The following is a 14055-nucleotide window of genomic DNA, read 5'->3' as shown; positions in this document are numbered from 1 at the left end:
TGCCCCTGTAAGTAGTATGTTTGGATGGGGTCTGATCAGGCCTCTATCTAGCTGAAACTTAACTTTTGCTTTCCTAAAGTTAAAGACCACATCAAATTTTAAATTACATTTCATCATTTTTGGTAAGACTTGCCCTACAAGAAAACAGTTGGACTATGCACGCCCTGATTTCCCTCCTCCCTCCATCATATACAGGTCCTCCCCAAGTTACAGATCTTGCAAGAGCGGGGAATGAGATGGGGATGCATCTCCCAGCTGCTGCAGAGCTGCAAGCAACTTAGGACGGGTGTGAACACACAACAGTACAGCAGAGCAGCACACCCTTTGGGCCCACAATGGTGTGAATTGGGCATTGTCAAGCGCTTTCTTTCCCCGAACCAACTGCCACCCTCCCCCAAGAAGCTGTAACAATTGGTGCTGGAAACGCTAAGCAGACTTGCTCACTGAATCTTCGGTCGACTGGCAGCCGCTCTTCCTGCACCTGCTCGCTCTCCCGTCACAGCTGTTTCTGTGATCCCCTTCCAACACACCGCTTTTGTTTATTTCTGACTTACAAACTGTCCAGGTCACAAATGGCACCAAGAAAGGAAGCCTGTTGTAACTGGGGGCTGTGAAATACACATCAAAAACTGAACCAACACTTCCCAAGTGGAATGATCTATTTTTTTTTGGGACTGTGAACAGGGCTTTCTGCCATCCACTATTCAAGGCCCATCAACTTCCACTTAATTCTTATCTCGCTCAGACTGAGTTTGAGCTGAGCAGTCAGGTCTGAGGAGGCCTAGGGATTATAACTGGCAGGGCCCCACTGGAAGTCAAGTTCCTACAGGTTCTCACCCAGACATAAAACTAAGTCTCATGTTCCTACCATTTTTGATATAAATCTTAAGATTTTTTCACCTGGCAGTGCATCTTTATAAAACAGAAACCATTTATTTTTAGCTCTGTGTAAACAGAGAACAAACTTTCCAAATTAATATGCTCCAAGTAATTGAAAAAAGCCCAGCAATCTCACAACTATTTACAAGGTTACTTCAATAGGCAAATGTTTACATGGAAGTGAACAGAATTCAGATTAACTGCTTACATATGCACAGCATGCAAGGCAATCCAGACAGTTATGCCAAACACAGGCATAATGTCATTGAGGCTTTCTGCAACAGTTGTTACAAAGCTCCTACTTCTCCTATTTCTGAATCTTCTCATTTGGTTTGGCAGTCCCAGACTTCAGACACATGCACAATACAACTGTCACAAAAATGCATCCTGTGTAAACAAGTAGCACATACAGGAGAAAAGATTAGCTACTTTGAGTTATCAGTTTACTGAGTAGAATTCTGAATCACAAATGAGAAATGTAAACAGAAAAAAAGCAGCTGCTATGCCAAGGTAACAGTTTTCAGAGTGTGAATGAACTGATTTAATTTGCAACTTTTTACAAAAGGGTCAGATCGGCATCTTTTTTCAGATGGGTTGAATTAAAGTGAAAAGCTGAGTGAATGGTGAATTGCTGAGTATATAAGGGAGACTAAAGTTATTGCCCATCTACAGTTGGGACACTGATGTAATTAACATTCAATGTGCATGCTGCAATTTACAAGGATTTATTTCCCTTGCCTCTCTCTTGCTGTTTCAGCAATATGTAAAAGGAATAGTGCAGTAACCCAAATAATGTCCATGCAGACTTTCAGGGAATGGAGACTCAACCAAACAAGAAAAAACAATAAACAAAAAAGAATAAAGAAGGTTATCAATGCAGGAATCCAGCCAAGGAATAAAATCTAGTCAGTCTCCCATCAACTTCAAACACCTACATTGACTTAATACAAATTTTATCATATTCCAGATATGATAAAAGATAACATGAACAGCACAAGAGTTACCAGACTACACAAGAAAAAAGTTTAGTTGACCAGGTGGGGTTTAACTTCTGCAGACTGAAAAACAAGACCTGTGGCAATTGGATCCTGGATTTCCTCACTTGTAGATTCAGTAAATTCAGATTGGCAACAACATCTCTTCCATGATCTCCATCAGCCGAAGTGCACCACAAGGCTGTGTGCTTAGCCCCCTGCTCTGCTCACCTTACACCAATGACTGAGTGGCTAAGCACAGCTCCAATACCATATTCAAATTTGCTGATGACCCCACTGTTGTGGGCTTAATCAAAGGTGATGATGAATCAGCATACAGGAGGGAGACTGAAAATCTGGCTGAGTGGTGTCGTAACAATGACCTCAGCAAGACCAAGGAACTGATTGTAGACTTTAGGAGAGAGAAAAACCAGAGATCCATGAGCCAGGCCTAATAGTCCTCAAATTAATCTCAGGGTTGTATATGGTGACATTTATGTACTTTGAAAATAAAATTTACTTTGAACGTTGAACTGCCTGCAAAACAGGCTACACAAGTACAATGTTAACAGCACCATTGTCAGCTAACTCAGTCACACAACTCAAGTTGTTCAAACTTGACATTTATGTCACTAATTTGTGCTGACTTTTGTTGACAGGTCATAATTTCCAGTCACTAAATGGAGATTTAAACGTTAACTCCAGGTTATCACATACCGTCTTAACCTGTATTTCTTTATGTTAAACAACACTTAACAGAAGTAATGGATAAAGCAAACGCAAAGAATATAATGGACTTCAACGTCCCAACTATCTACAACTGCTTAATTAATGACCCTCCAAATTTCACTAGATCAGAAGTGGAAATGTTGCCTGAAAATTGCATGCGTCAATTTCATTCAAAACTCCTCAACAAATAAACAAATCATATTTGTATATAATTAGAACTAGACAAAATTCAGGCATGGACTCATAAATGGCAAAAATATGCTCAGCAATGTCCATCTCCCACATATTGTTCCAACTATCTACCCTTGACTTTGAATGGCATTATGATCACTGTGAGCACATCAATAGTGGATGTCATCACTAACCAGAAACTAAACTGACCAAGATTGGGAAATACAGTGGCTGGCTTTCTTGTCGCAAGCAAATCCTGGCATCACAAAGCCTTTCCACCATCTACAAGGCACTAATCAATAGTGTGATGGAATACTCTCCATCTACCTGGATGAGTATCCTAACCACTGCCTTTAACGTTCACTCAGTCTACCAGAACAAGGTGACTTCATACGTATCATCTACAGAGTACATTTCAGATGCTTATTTGGTAACTGTAACCACATATCTCAAATCCGCAGTATCCATCACCAAAGAGGACAATGGCAAGAAGTGTGTGGCAACATGACAATCTGCATTTTCCCCCTCCGTCATACATGATCCTAACTTGGAATGGTTACAACAATTCAGTGTTGCTCCATTTTACTACTGAAACACCTGAACACACCGAGCTAGTTCGCTCCGCCACTTAATCAAGGACAATTAGGAAAGGGAATAAACTCTGAACTTGCCAGGAACATGTAAATCCTGATTGTGTTTTTTTTTTAAATTCCATCATTACAAATCCTGACTGTCAACAGACTTATTGAAGAAAATTACTCCTGGGGTATGTTGCTGTTAAAGTGATGTAATTTTTTGTAGCCTTTAGAACAGACCATGGTCTAGTAATGAATTACAGGAAATGTACTCGAAAAAGACTCAGAGTTTAACAAAAGGTCACAAAATTTTTTAAAAAAGGAAAAACTCAATAAAACCTTTTTATTCTTTTCCATCACCAGACTGAAAGGATGGGTGGTGCCAGAACACTGCATATACATTTACAGAAAGGGAGAGGGATAAACCCAGGAACTTTAAGATAGTATAAAGTCACACTGGGGAATGGTGGAAATATACAGTGGTGTTCTCCGCATTACTATTAAGCCCTGCTGTTTCTATTTAGTCATACATTTAATAATCTGGATTTGAGTACACAGGGCAGAAATTCAGCATTTGTTGCTGGCCAAAATTCTTTCTTTTCCTTTGGATTGACATGGTTGGAGATCTTGCAATCATCTGTGATCTCAGTCAATACAATTGGATAACTCCTGACAGGCCTCCTCAAGTTAGAGAAGTTGGAAGATAGGCACCAGCTTGAAATCTGGAAATTATTTCTGACAGAGGATGTCAGAAAGGCAACAATCTCTCTGGTACAGTCTTACAAATGTCACAATTACCTGTAGAAAACTATAATCTGTTGGACTGTAACAGATTATCCAGTCTGCTCTGGGTAGACAACAGTGTACAAAATGGTTACAGACTTGAATTCATATTAATTCTTCTGCAACGCATACAAGCAAGAATAAATTACTGTTGGGCATGAGTGTTTTAGGCGAACAATAAAATGAAAGGCTAAAAAAGATTTTTATTGGCTAAAGATCCTTTTATTTGAATAAACAAAATGAGGAAATTTGACTGGGGTGACTCACCGTGATAATTGTAATGCTCATAAGAATGTTTCTATTTATGTACAACCTACAACGGTATTGTCAGTGAACCTGAAATGATGTCATATTACAGGAAATCACAATCTCCTGCAGGGAAAGAGATTATGAATAACAATCCAGACACATGAGCTTTCAACTGTCCCAGAGCTGGTTTAGAATGACTAAACACATATACCTTTATGAACATCTGTATCAAAGTTATTGAAATGAAGAAAATAAATTAATTAAAAAAATAATTAACAAGTCCAAATAGCTACTAGTAAAAAAAACTGATTGAACTGTGTCATGTTAATCAAATCAAATTACTGCTAAATTTTCTGCGATAAACAAATAGAGTCGAAGGTACTAGACAAACTTTCCATATACCAACTTCTAAAGTGCTTTCTGAAAGCTCAGCTTGTCTCTGTAATTGTTACTGTAAACATTCCTATCTGGAATGCAGATGTCAAGAATGTGCAATTCACTCTATTTCAGAAATAGTATTTCCATCTTTGTTTTTTCTTTTCTCAAGCATTGTCTACGACTTCAGAAATTCTACAAGATGTCCAAGCTAAAGATACAGCCAACACTTTGTTATGAATTATCATATATAAGACCATAAGACATAGGAATAGAATTAGTTCATTTGGCCTGTCAAGTCTGCTTTACCATTCCATTATGGCTGATCTATTATCCCTCTTAACCCCATCCTGCAAACTTCTCCTCATAACCTTTCACACAATGAATAATCAACAGCCTACAAAGCTCCAATTTAAATATACCCAAAGACTTGGTCTCCACAGACATCTCTGGCAATAAATTCCACAAATTTACTACCTGCTGGTTAAAGAAATTTCTCATCATCACCGTTCTAAATGAATGCCCTCTATTCTGAGGCTGTGGTCTCTGGCCCTGGATCCCCAACTAAAGGAAACATCCTCTCCACATCCACTCTATGTAGGCCTTCCAATATTGAACAGGTTTTAATGAGATTTCTTCCTCATTCTGCTAAACCCCTATGAGTATAAGCCCAGAGCCATCAAAAGTTCCTCATATTTTAACCCTTTCATTCCCAGAGTAATACAAGTAAACCTCCTCTGTCCTCTCTTCAACATTGGCATATCCTTTCTCAGATAAGGGGCCTAAGGCTGCTCATGATACTCCCAAGTGTAGTTTAACCAATCCCTTCTATAGCCTCAGCATTACATCCTTTCTTTTATATTCTCGTCCTCTCAAAATGAATGCTAACATTGCATTTGCCTTCCTTTCATAAACATTTAGGGAACCCTGCACGACAACTTCCATGGCCCCATCGCATCTGAGTCTTGAATTTTCTCCCTATTTAGAAAATAGTCTACACCTTTATTTCTTCGAGCAAAGTGTACGACATACACTTCCCTATACTATATTCCGCTTTCTGCCACTTTTTTTTTGTTCATTCTCCCAATCTGTCCATGTCCTATTGCAGACTCCCTGCTTCCTCAACATTACCTGCCTCTCCACCCATCTTCGTATCGTCCGCAAAAGTGGCCACCAAGCCATCAATTCCGTCATCCAAATCACTGACATTAACGTGATAAGGAACAGTCCCATCAACAACCCCCGTGGAACACCAAGAAGAAAAAATGGCTGGAAATCTGAGCAACACACACAAAATGCTGGAGGAACTCAGCCGGCCATACAGCATCGACGTAAAAGAATAAACAGTCAATGTTTTGGCACGAAACCCTTCACTCAGGACTGGAGAAAGTAAGAGCAAGAAGGTAGAGGGACGGGAGGAACAAGTGCAAGGTTGCAAGTAAATCGGTGAAACTGGGAGAGGGGGAGGGGTTATGAGAAGAACTGGAAAACTAATAGGTGAAAGAGATAAAGGGCTGGAGAAGGGGAAATCTGATAGGTGAGGGTAAAAGATTGTGGAAGAAATGTAAGGGAGAGGAGCACCAGAGGGAGGTGATGGACAGGTAGATAAGGTGAGAGAGGGAAATGAGAATGGGAACTGTGAAGGGGTGGGAGGGGGCAGTTGCCAGAAGTTTGAGAAATCGATGTTCATGCCATTGGGTTGGAGACTACCCAAATGGAATGCAAGGTGTTGCTCCTCCAACCTGAGTGTGGCCTCATCCTGGCAGTACAGGAGGCCATGGACTGACATGTCGAGTGGGAATGGGAAGTAGAACTTAAGTGGGAAGCCACCAGGACATCCCGCTTCTTCTGGTGGTTTGGGGGGGGGGGGGGGGGAGGGGGAGAGGAGGGGGTGGTAGGTGCTTGGCAATGCTGTCTCCCAACCTACATCAGGTCTCAGTGATATACAGGAGGCTGCACAGGGAGCACTAGGTACAGATGACCCCAACAGACACAGAAGTGAAGTATCATCTCACCTGGATGGACTTTTTGGGCCCTGAATGGTGGTGAGGGAGGAGGTGTAGGGAGAGACTCCTAATGAGGAGGGAGGGAGATTGATAGTGAGGAATGAATGGAAAGGTAAGTCGTATTGGGAGTGATCTGTAGGAAAAGTGGGAGAGAGTGGAAGATATGCTTGGTGGTGAGATCCCACTGGAGGTTGCAGTAGTTACAGAGAATTATGTGCTGGACGCAGAGGCACAGGATATATACATCCCAAAGAGAAAGAAGTACTTTTAAACACAAGATGATACAACTATGCATAATAAACAAAGTCAAAGCAACATAAAAGCCAAAAAGAGATGGATACTCTATTGTTCCTAAAGGAAATTAAAGAGTCACTGTAATCAAGTGCACAGATATACAAATACTAGAAGAGAAGAAAGAAAGAATAAAAAATAAATTACCTTCAACAGTTTAATAGGAGGAAGTCATCATTTCCCTAGCTAAAGGAAGACTCATTATAGAGCCTAATGGCCGAGGGTAAGAATTACCTCACATGCGCTCTTTGGAGCAGTGCAGCTGTCTTAATCTGTTACGAAAAGTGTTCTGTTCAGCCAAGGTGGCATGCAGAGGGTAAGAAACATTTCCAGAATTGCTAGGATTTTCTGTAGGGTCCTTTGTTCTACCACAGCCTCCAGTGTGTCCAGTCTGACTCCTATAACAGAACCAGCCTTTCTAGTCAATTTATTGAGCCTGTTGGCATTCATTGTCTGTTTTGATACCATTGCCCTAGCACACTAATGTGAAGAAAATTGTTCTGGTGACAACAGACTGGTAGAACATGTGAAGGAGAGGCCTGCATACTCCAAAGGACCTCAGTCTTTTCAGGAAGTAGAGGTGACTCTGGCCCTTCTCATACACAGCCTCTGTGTTGGTGCTCCACTTAAGTCTGTCATCCAGGTGCACCCCCAGGTACTCGTAGGTCCTCACCATCAATAGTAACCGTGAGCAGTGCAGGCTTAGTCTTCCTAAAGTCTATCACCATCTCCTTTGTCTTACTACTGTTGAGCTGCAGATGATTCAGCTTGCACCATTTGACAAAGTCCTCCACCAGGGCCCTGTATTCATCCTCCTGCCCTCCCTTTATACACCAAGTTATTGCTGAGTCATTAGAGAATTTCTGCAGACGACATGGCTCAATGTTGTATCCAAAGTCCGGGGTATACAACAGGTATACAGGAAGGGAGTCAATATAGTCCCATGGGGCCCAGTGCTGCTTATAGCCATGTCTGACGCACAGCTCTGAAGCTGCACAAACTGTGGTCTGTCAGTCAGGTAGTCCATTATCCAGGATACAATGGAAGTGGCAACCTACATGGAATGAAGCTTCTCCACCCCACCCCCACCTCCCCCAGAAATGAGGGCTGTATCGTATTGAAGGCACTTGAGAAATCAAAACACCTGATCCTCACCGTGCGGCCCTGCTTACCCAAATGGGAGTCGGCTCTGTTCCACAGGTAGATGACAGCATCATCAACTCCAATATGCTCCTGGTAGGCATACTGCAGGAGATCAAGTGCTTATCTGACCAGGGATTGGAGGTTAGCCAGGACCAGTGACCCTGGGGTCTTCATGAAGTGTAAGGTCAGGTCCACTGGATGTATACCAGACCAACACAGAGGACATATAATTGAGCAAAAATTAGTGGGAGATTAGGGGATTGGGAAGCTTTTAAATACCAACAAATGGCAACTTAAAAAGTTACTTCAGTAAGTTAGCCAATTATATTAGAGAGAGTACCAAAGGTTTCTTTAGATACACCAAGTGTAAAAGAGAGGCAAGAGTAGATATCGGACCATTGGAAAATGATGCTTTAGAGGTAGTAATGGGAGACAAGTCAAAGGCAGATGAACTAATTAAGTATTTTGAATCATTCTTTATAGTGGACGACAAGCAGTATGGTGGAAGTTCCAGGTGTCAGGGGTCATGAAGTGTGTGAAGTTACCATTGCTAGACAGAAGGTATTTAGGAAACCGAAAGGTCTGAAGGTAGATAAGTCACCTGGACCAGATGGTGCGCACCCCAGGGTTCTGAAAGAAGTGGCTGTAAAGATTAGGGGGGCATTAATAATGATTTTTCAAGAATCTCTATATTCTATAATGGTTCCAGAAGACTGGGAAATTGCAAATGTCACTTGACTCTTCAAGAAGGGAGAGGAGCAGAAGAAAGGGAATTATAGGCCAATTAGTCTGACCTCAGTGGCTGGGAAGATGTTGGAGTCGATTATCAAGGACAAGGTCTCAGGGTACTTGGAGGCACATGATATAATAGGGTTTCTCGTGGTTTTCTCAAGGGAAAATATTGCCTGGCAAATCTGTTGGAGTTCTTTGAAGAAACAACAAGCATGATAGACAAAGGAGAATTTATTGATGTTGTGTATTTAGATTTTCAGAAGGCCTTTAACAAGGTGCCACAAATGAGGCTACTTAGCAAGCTACAGGTCCATGATATTACAGAAAATTTTCTAGCATGGATAAAACAGTGGCTGATTGACAGGAGGCAAAGAGTAGGAATAAAGGGAGCCTTTTCCAGTTGACTGCTGGTGACCACTACTGTTCCACAGGGGTTCTGTGGTGCGACTGATTCCTTTTATATTACATGTCAATGATTTGGATGATTGAATTGATAGCTTTATTGCAAAGTTTGCAGACAATATGAAGATAGGTGGAGAGACAAATAGTTTTTAGGAAATAGGCTACCGAAGGACTTACACTGATTAGGAGAATGGGCAAAGAAGCGGCTGATGGAATACATTGTCGGAAAGTGCATGTTCATGCACTTCTGTGAAAAAAAATGAAAGGGTTGATTATTATCTAAGTGGAAAGATAATACAAAAGTCTGAGGTGCAAAGTGATTTGGGAGTCCTTGGCAGGATTCCCTAAAGGTTAATTTACAGGTTGGGTCTGTGGTGAGGAAGCCAAGTGTGATATTAGCATTCATTTCAAGAGAACTAGAACATAAAAACAAGGATGTACTGTTGAGATTTTGTAAAGCACTGCTGAAGTCTCACTTGGAGTACTGTGTGCAGTTTTGGGTGCCTTATTTTAGAAAGGATGTGCTGGAGAGGGTTCAAAGGAGGTTCGCAAAAATTATTCCAGGATTAAGTGGCTTGTCACATGAAGAGCATTTGATGCTTCTGGGCTTGTTTTCACTGGAATTAAGAAAAACGAGGGGTGACCAAATTGAAAACAAGCAAATGGTGAAATGCTTTGATACAGTAAATGTAGAAAGGATGTTTCCTATGGTGAGAGTGTCTAAGACAGAGGACACAGCCTCAAATTAGACAGGTGTCCTTTTAGAATGGAGATTAGGAGGAATTTCTTTAGCCAGAGAGTGGTGAATCTGTGGAATTCATTGCCATGGGCAGCTGTAGAGTCCAATTCTTTATGTATATTAAAGGCAGAGGTTGATAGATTCTTGATTGATACAGGGGGAAGATAGGTTGGGGCTGAGAGGAAAAATGGATCACCATGATGAAATGGTGGAGCAGACTTGGTGGAACAAATGGTCTAATTCTGCTCCTATATTTTATGGTCATATCACTAATTCTGCACCAATTCTAATTGCACTAGAAATGTACTAATAAACAAAGAAAGAGCAAAAAACACTTACTAGATACTTACCTTGAGTCTCAGCATGTTCTTACCTAAGCCTGTTAAGCCAAAGACTGACCACTCTAACACAGGCCCACTCGAACAATGGCTGCTCCCAGAATGACTGCTCTGTTTACAATTTGCTTCTTTTTATTGGTGCCAATGAGACTTGAACTTTTCAAATGGCCCCCTCCCTAAAATGATCCTGCTCTCTCACTCACTCATATGAGAGCAAGGTCAACATTAGAAGAGAAGGGAAAAATCAATTTGGTGTGCTTGCTGTCAAACAACAACTGAAACTGTACTTCTCATATTATCCAAGGACTAGATCAAGTTTAGTTGCAAGTTACTGTGCTCAAATGCTCACCACAGGCAACGCACACAATGTAGATTGGAGCACCATATAAATCGCTAACTTCATTACAAGAAAAACAGCAACAAGAACATTAGCATTGAAAGTAAAGAATTAAGCAAATCTGCTCTAAATTTAATTTTTGACTGTCTTGCACTTAATGTTGAGATTTCAATGTTTAAAATCAATACTGACTTGATTTCATTTTGAAGAATTCCTCTTTGGTCAGATTCTCTTGTGATATCTTCACCATGGAGCATTGGCTTTACATCCTGTATCAAGACAAAAATTTTTGGAATTAAGTATTTTTCCCAAATTTATGATTTCTGGTCAGAATAAACAGTATGCACATCAAAAAAGAAGCAGGGGCAGGGCAAGTTTTTGAATGGACACCTATTCCTATTATCTTGTTTTATCCAGTATTACCTGACCACTTCAAAAAAAAAGGGAAAGCAATTTAACAATCCAACCATCCATTTATTAATTTGGAGATCCAGCACCATAACAGGCCATTCCAGGTAACAGAATGGGATAAAAAGATAGGAAGAGTGCAAAAATGAAGAGGAGGAGAAGGAGGTGGTGAAAAGGATATCGAAATGTGATTTTGGAAAGCATTGAGTGTTGCTCTAACATTGTTAGAGTTCCTCTAACAATGCAACACCCTATAGTACTGCAATGGGCAGTTTAGATTACACTGGACAACAAAGATTTTCCTTCTTTAATACTGTTGGGTGTACCCGAGAGATTTTGGGAAGGTGATCATGAAAATCACCATGAAATTTACCTATCATGCACCATTTTTTTTTAAATCGCCTATATTTGTTATTTCAATTCAAATCAGAATACCTGATGTCAACATTAAGGAATTCATTTTTGTGGGTCCACAAATCAAACCAGTCATCAATGAAAGGCAATTCGAAGAACTTCTACTGGGTCTGGAGAAAATCACCTGGAAGTCATTTAAGGATGTTGTTGAAAATTTTCTTGGCAACCACAAAGCACGAAACTATATGCAGCTTGACAACATGCTTCAAGCAGACAAAACCATGAACTGCAACTAAAAATTCTATTTCTGCATTCCCATCTGGTCATCTTCCCTCCAAGCCTTGGTGCTTTCAGTGATGAGCATCTCGAGAAGTTGCACCAGGACATTGTGGTCATAGAGAAATGGTATCAGGGCAAATGAAATCCATCAATATTGGCCGAGTACTGTTGGACACTGAAGCGAAAAGCCTCAGATGCTGAGCACAACTGGAAATCTTCTACAAAACATTTTTAGGTTAGTTGAACTATTGCAAAGCACCAGTACCTTGTTTCTCCAAGGTCCCACATGATACATGTAGTCTGAAATTATACTTGTGTTCAGCTTCATGCGGTCTAGCATAACCAAAAAAAGATTCTGAGGAAGCAACACTTTCAAAACAATTGTTGTCCGATGTTCATGTCCTACAGAGGACTTTGTTTCCAACATCATGTGAATCACGAGGGGCACATCTATCAACCGCTCAGTTAACCCAAAGAACAAAGGTGTAGATGATTATCGTCCTTCGTTGATAATCACATACAGAAAATAAATAAAATTGCCTGTGCATCTTGTTTCAATTTTATTACAAGTTTTATTAGGCTTTTTTTTGTGTCCTGGCTCACGTGTGAAATATTTATTAGTAAAACCACAGGAGAAACTAGAGGAAACTATATCTAAATAAAACAAATTTACTTCTGTTACTTACTTGAAACACCATTTCTTTCTTTGCAGACTCTTCACTAATTTCTTTAAAACAGACATTTGGATCTTCATTCATTAATATTTGTTCCTTGGCTGTGAAAACAATTCAAGAATTTAGATACCATTAGAAAACAGTGATGAGTAATTGCTACAATCTGCCAAAACTGAGTCGACACATTTTCTTGAAGAGCAAGATTCTTCTATGTCCAACTGAAGTTCCTCTGGAAGTGGTACAATACCTGGTTTGAGTACTCTTCCATCTTACCATATAATAAAAGGAATGCAGAGATAACAAAAAATAGTGCCAATGTCACTGATCAGCACAAAACTGCCATAAGGCACAGTGCTGAAGTGGCATAACTGAGCAACAATCAGCTGGTGATGGACAACCTGCGATGATAAAATGATGATGAAGAACAGCCAACTCCTTCACCAATAGAAAATCAAATAAATTTTCATATACAAATTCCATACTTGAAAATTAGACAATGGATTGAACTGTAAAGCCAGTGACCCATGGCTGAATTTCACCACTTCCCTAAACACACATCAGGCAACACCAGAGGCCATTAATGAGCTTCAAATCCTAGACATAACCTTACAATTAGATCTGCAACATTAAAATGCTATGTAAACTGTTGCTGAGAAAATGAAAAGACAATGCTAGATTAGGACCAATTCCACTGATGGAAATTTGGAGAAACAAAACATTTTTGACCCAGATGTGCTTTCTAGTTCATTTAAGATTAGATCAGACACGATAGTGCAACATAACTTTGTTTGGAGAAATGTAAGTCTCCTCAGGTAATGTTTCACTCGAATTCTAATCAAAACATACAAGAAACATGAACTCTGCAACAGGGGTGACTTCAGTCATCAATACCCAGCATCCCACACACTTTGCCAAGCTAACTACATGGTAGGAGTCTAAGAGCAGATTAGACCAATTTGGCACATCACTTTTCCTGTTATGCATTCTACAACAATTTCTAACTGATACCTAACAACCATGTTATAAAACCTTCATTTAGGGCATCTTGAAGTAGTGATGTTCAACATGATTTGTTTCTAAATGGAACTTAACATTAATAACTGCAGTATTGAAGCTGACAGAATGCCTAGTCAACATCGACCAATCACTGAACATGTTCCTGGCTTGTAATTTATGTTACCAGTTGCACCTTGCAAATTATATTCCTCTTTCAAAGGTTCTTCTTCTTGCCCATTCGTTACCCTCCTTCAAGAGGAAATCATGCTGATACATTTTTCAGTTCATAATAATAAAGTGTTAATAATTAATGCCAATCTACTTCCTACCTAACAAAAGAGGATTTCAAAGAAACTACATCTACTACTAATACAAGAACATGTTCCCACATGTATGTAACTAAGACTCATGACTCAAGATAATTTAAAGCAGTGGGTAGCAGAACTTTATAGATTAACAAGACACCAAGTTCCATCCCTGATCAATGCAGTTAGTTCACCTCACTAAGACAGCCCTAGTTGAAAACAACTGACAATTCAAAGAAAGGGGAAATTAATTTGGATTGGAATTTAAACTGTTAATGCTAGAAATTGAAAAACAGGAAATGCTGGAAACAGTTAA

The 14055-nt window shown here is 40.0% G+C and overlaps 1 protein-coding gene across 10 annotated transcripts in view; it reads right to left on the bottom strand.

The window, feature by feature from the left end:
* The window catches only part of znf438 (zinc finger protein 438), a 272996-nt gene that overhangs the window by 103414 nt on the left and 155527 nt on the right, over positions 1–14055 (bottom strand). For 8 of the 10 annotated variants that reach the window (XM_059971967.1, XM_059971971.1, XM_059971972.1 and 5 more), the window contains 2 exons: positions 12451–12539; positions 10916–10992 (listed from right to left, as the gene is read on the bottom strand). The exons of the other annotated variants lie outside the window; for them this stretch is intronic. In XM_059971967.1, coding sequence (XP_059827950.1) covers positions 10916–10992; positions 12451–12539 — 166 coding nt within the window. The remainder of the gene's footprint in view (positions 1–10915; positions 10993–12450; positions 12540–14055) is intronic. 10 annotated transcript variants of the gene reach the window in all.

The sequence above is a fragment of the Hypanus sabinus genome, chromosome 6, assembly GCF_030144855.1.
Source record: "Hypanus sabinus isolate sHypSab1 chromosome 6, sHypSab1.hap1, whole genome shotgun sequence".
NCBI lineage: Eukaryota > Metazoa > Chordata > Chondrichthyes > Myliobatiformes > Dasyatidae > Hypanus > Hypanus sabinus.
Note: the sequence above shows the minus strand (reverse complement) of the source record. Positions and strands in the feature narration are given on the sequence as shown.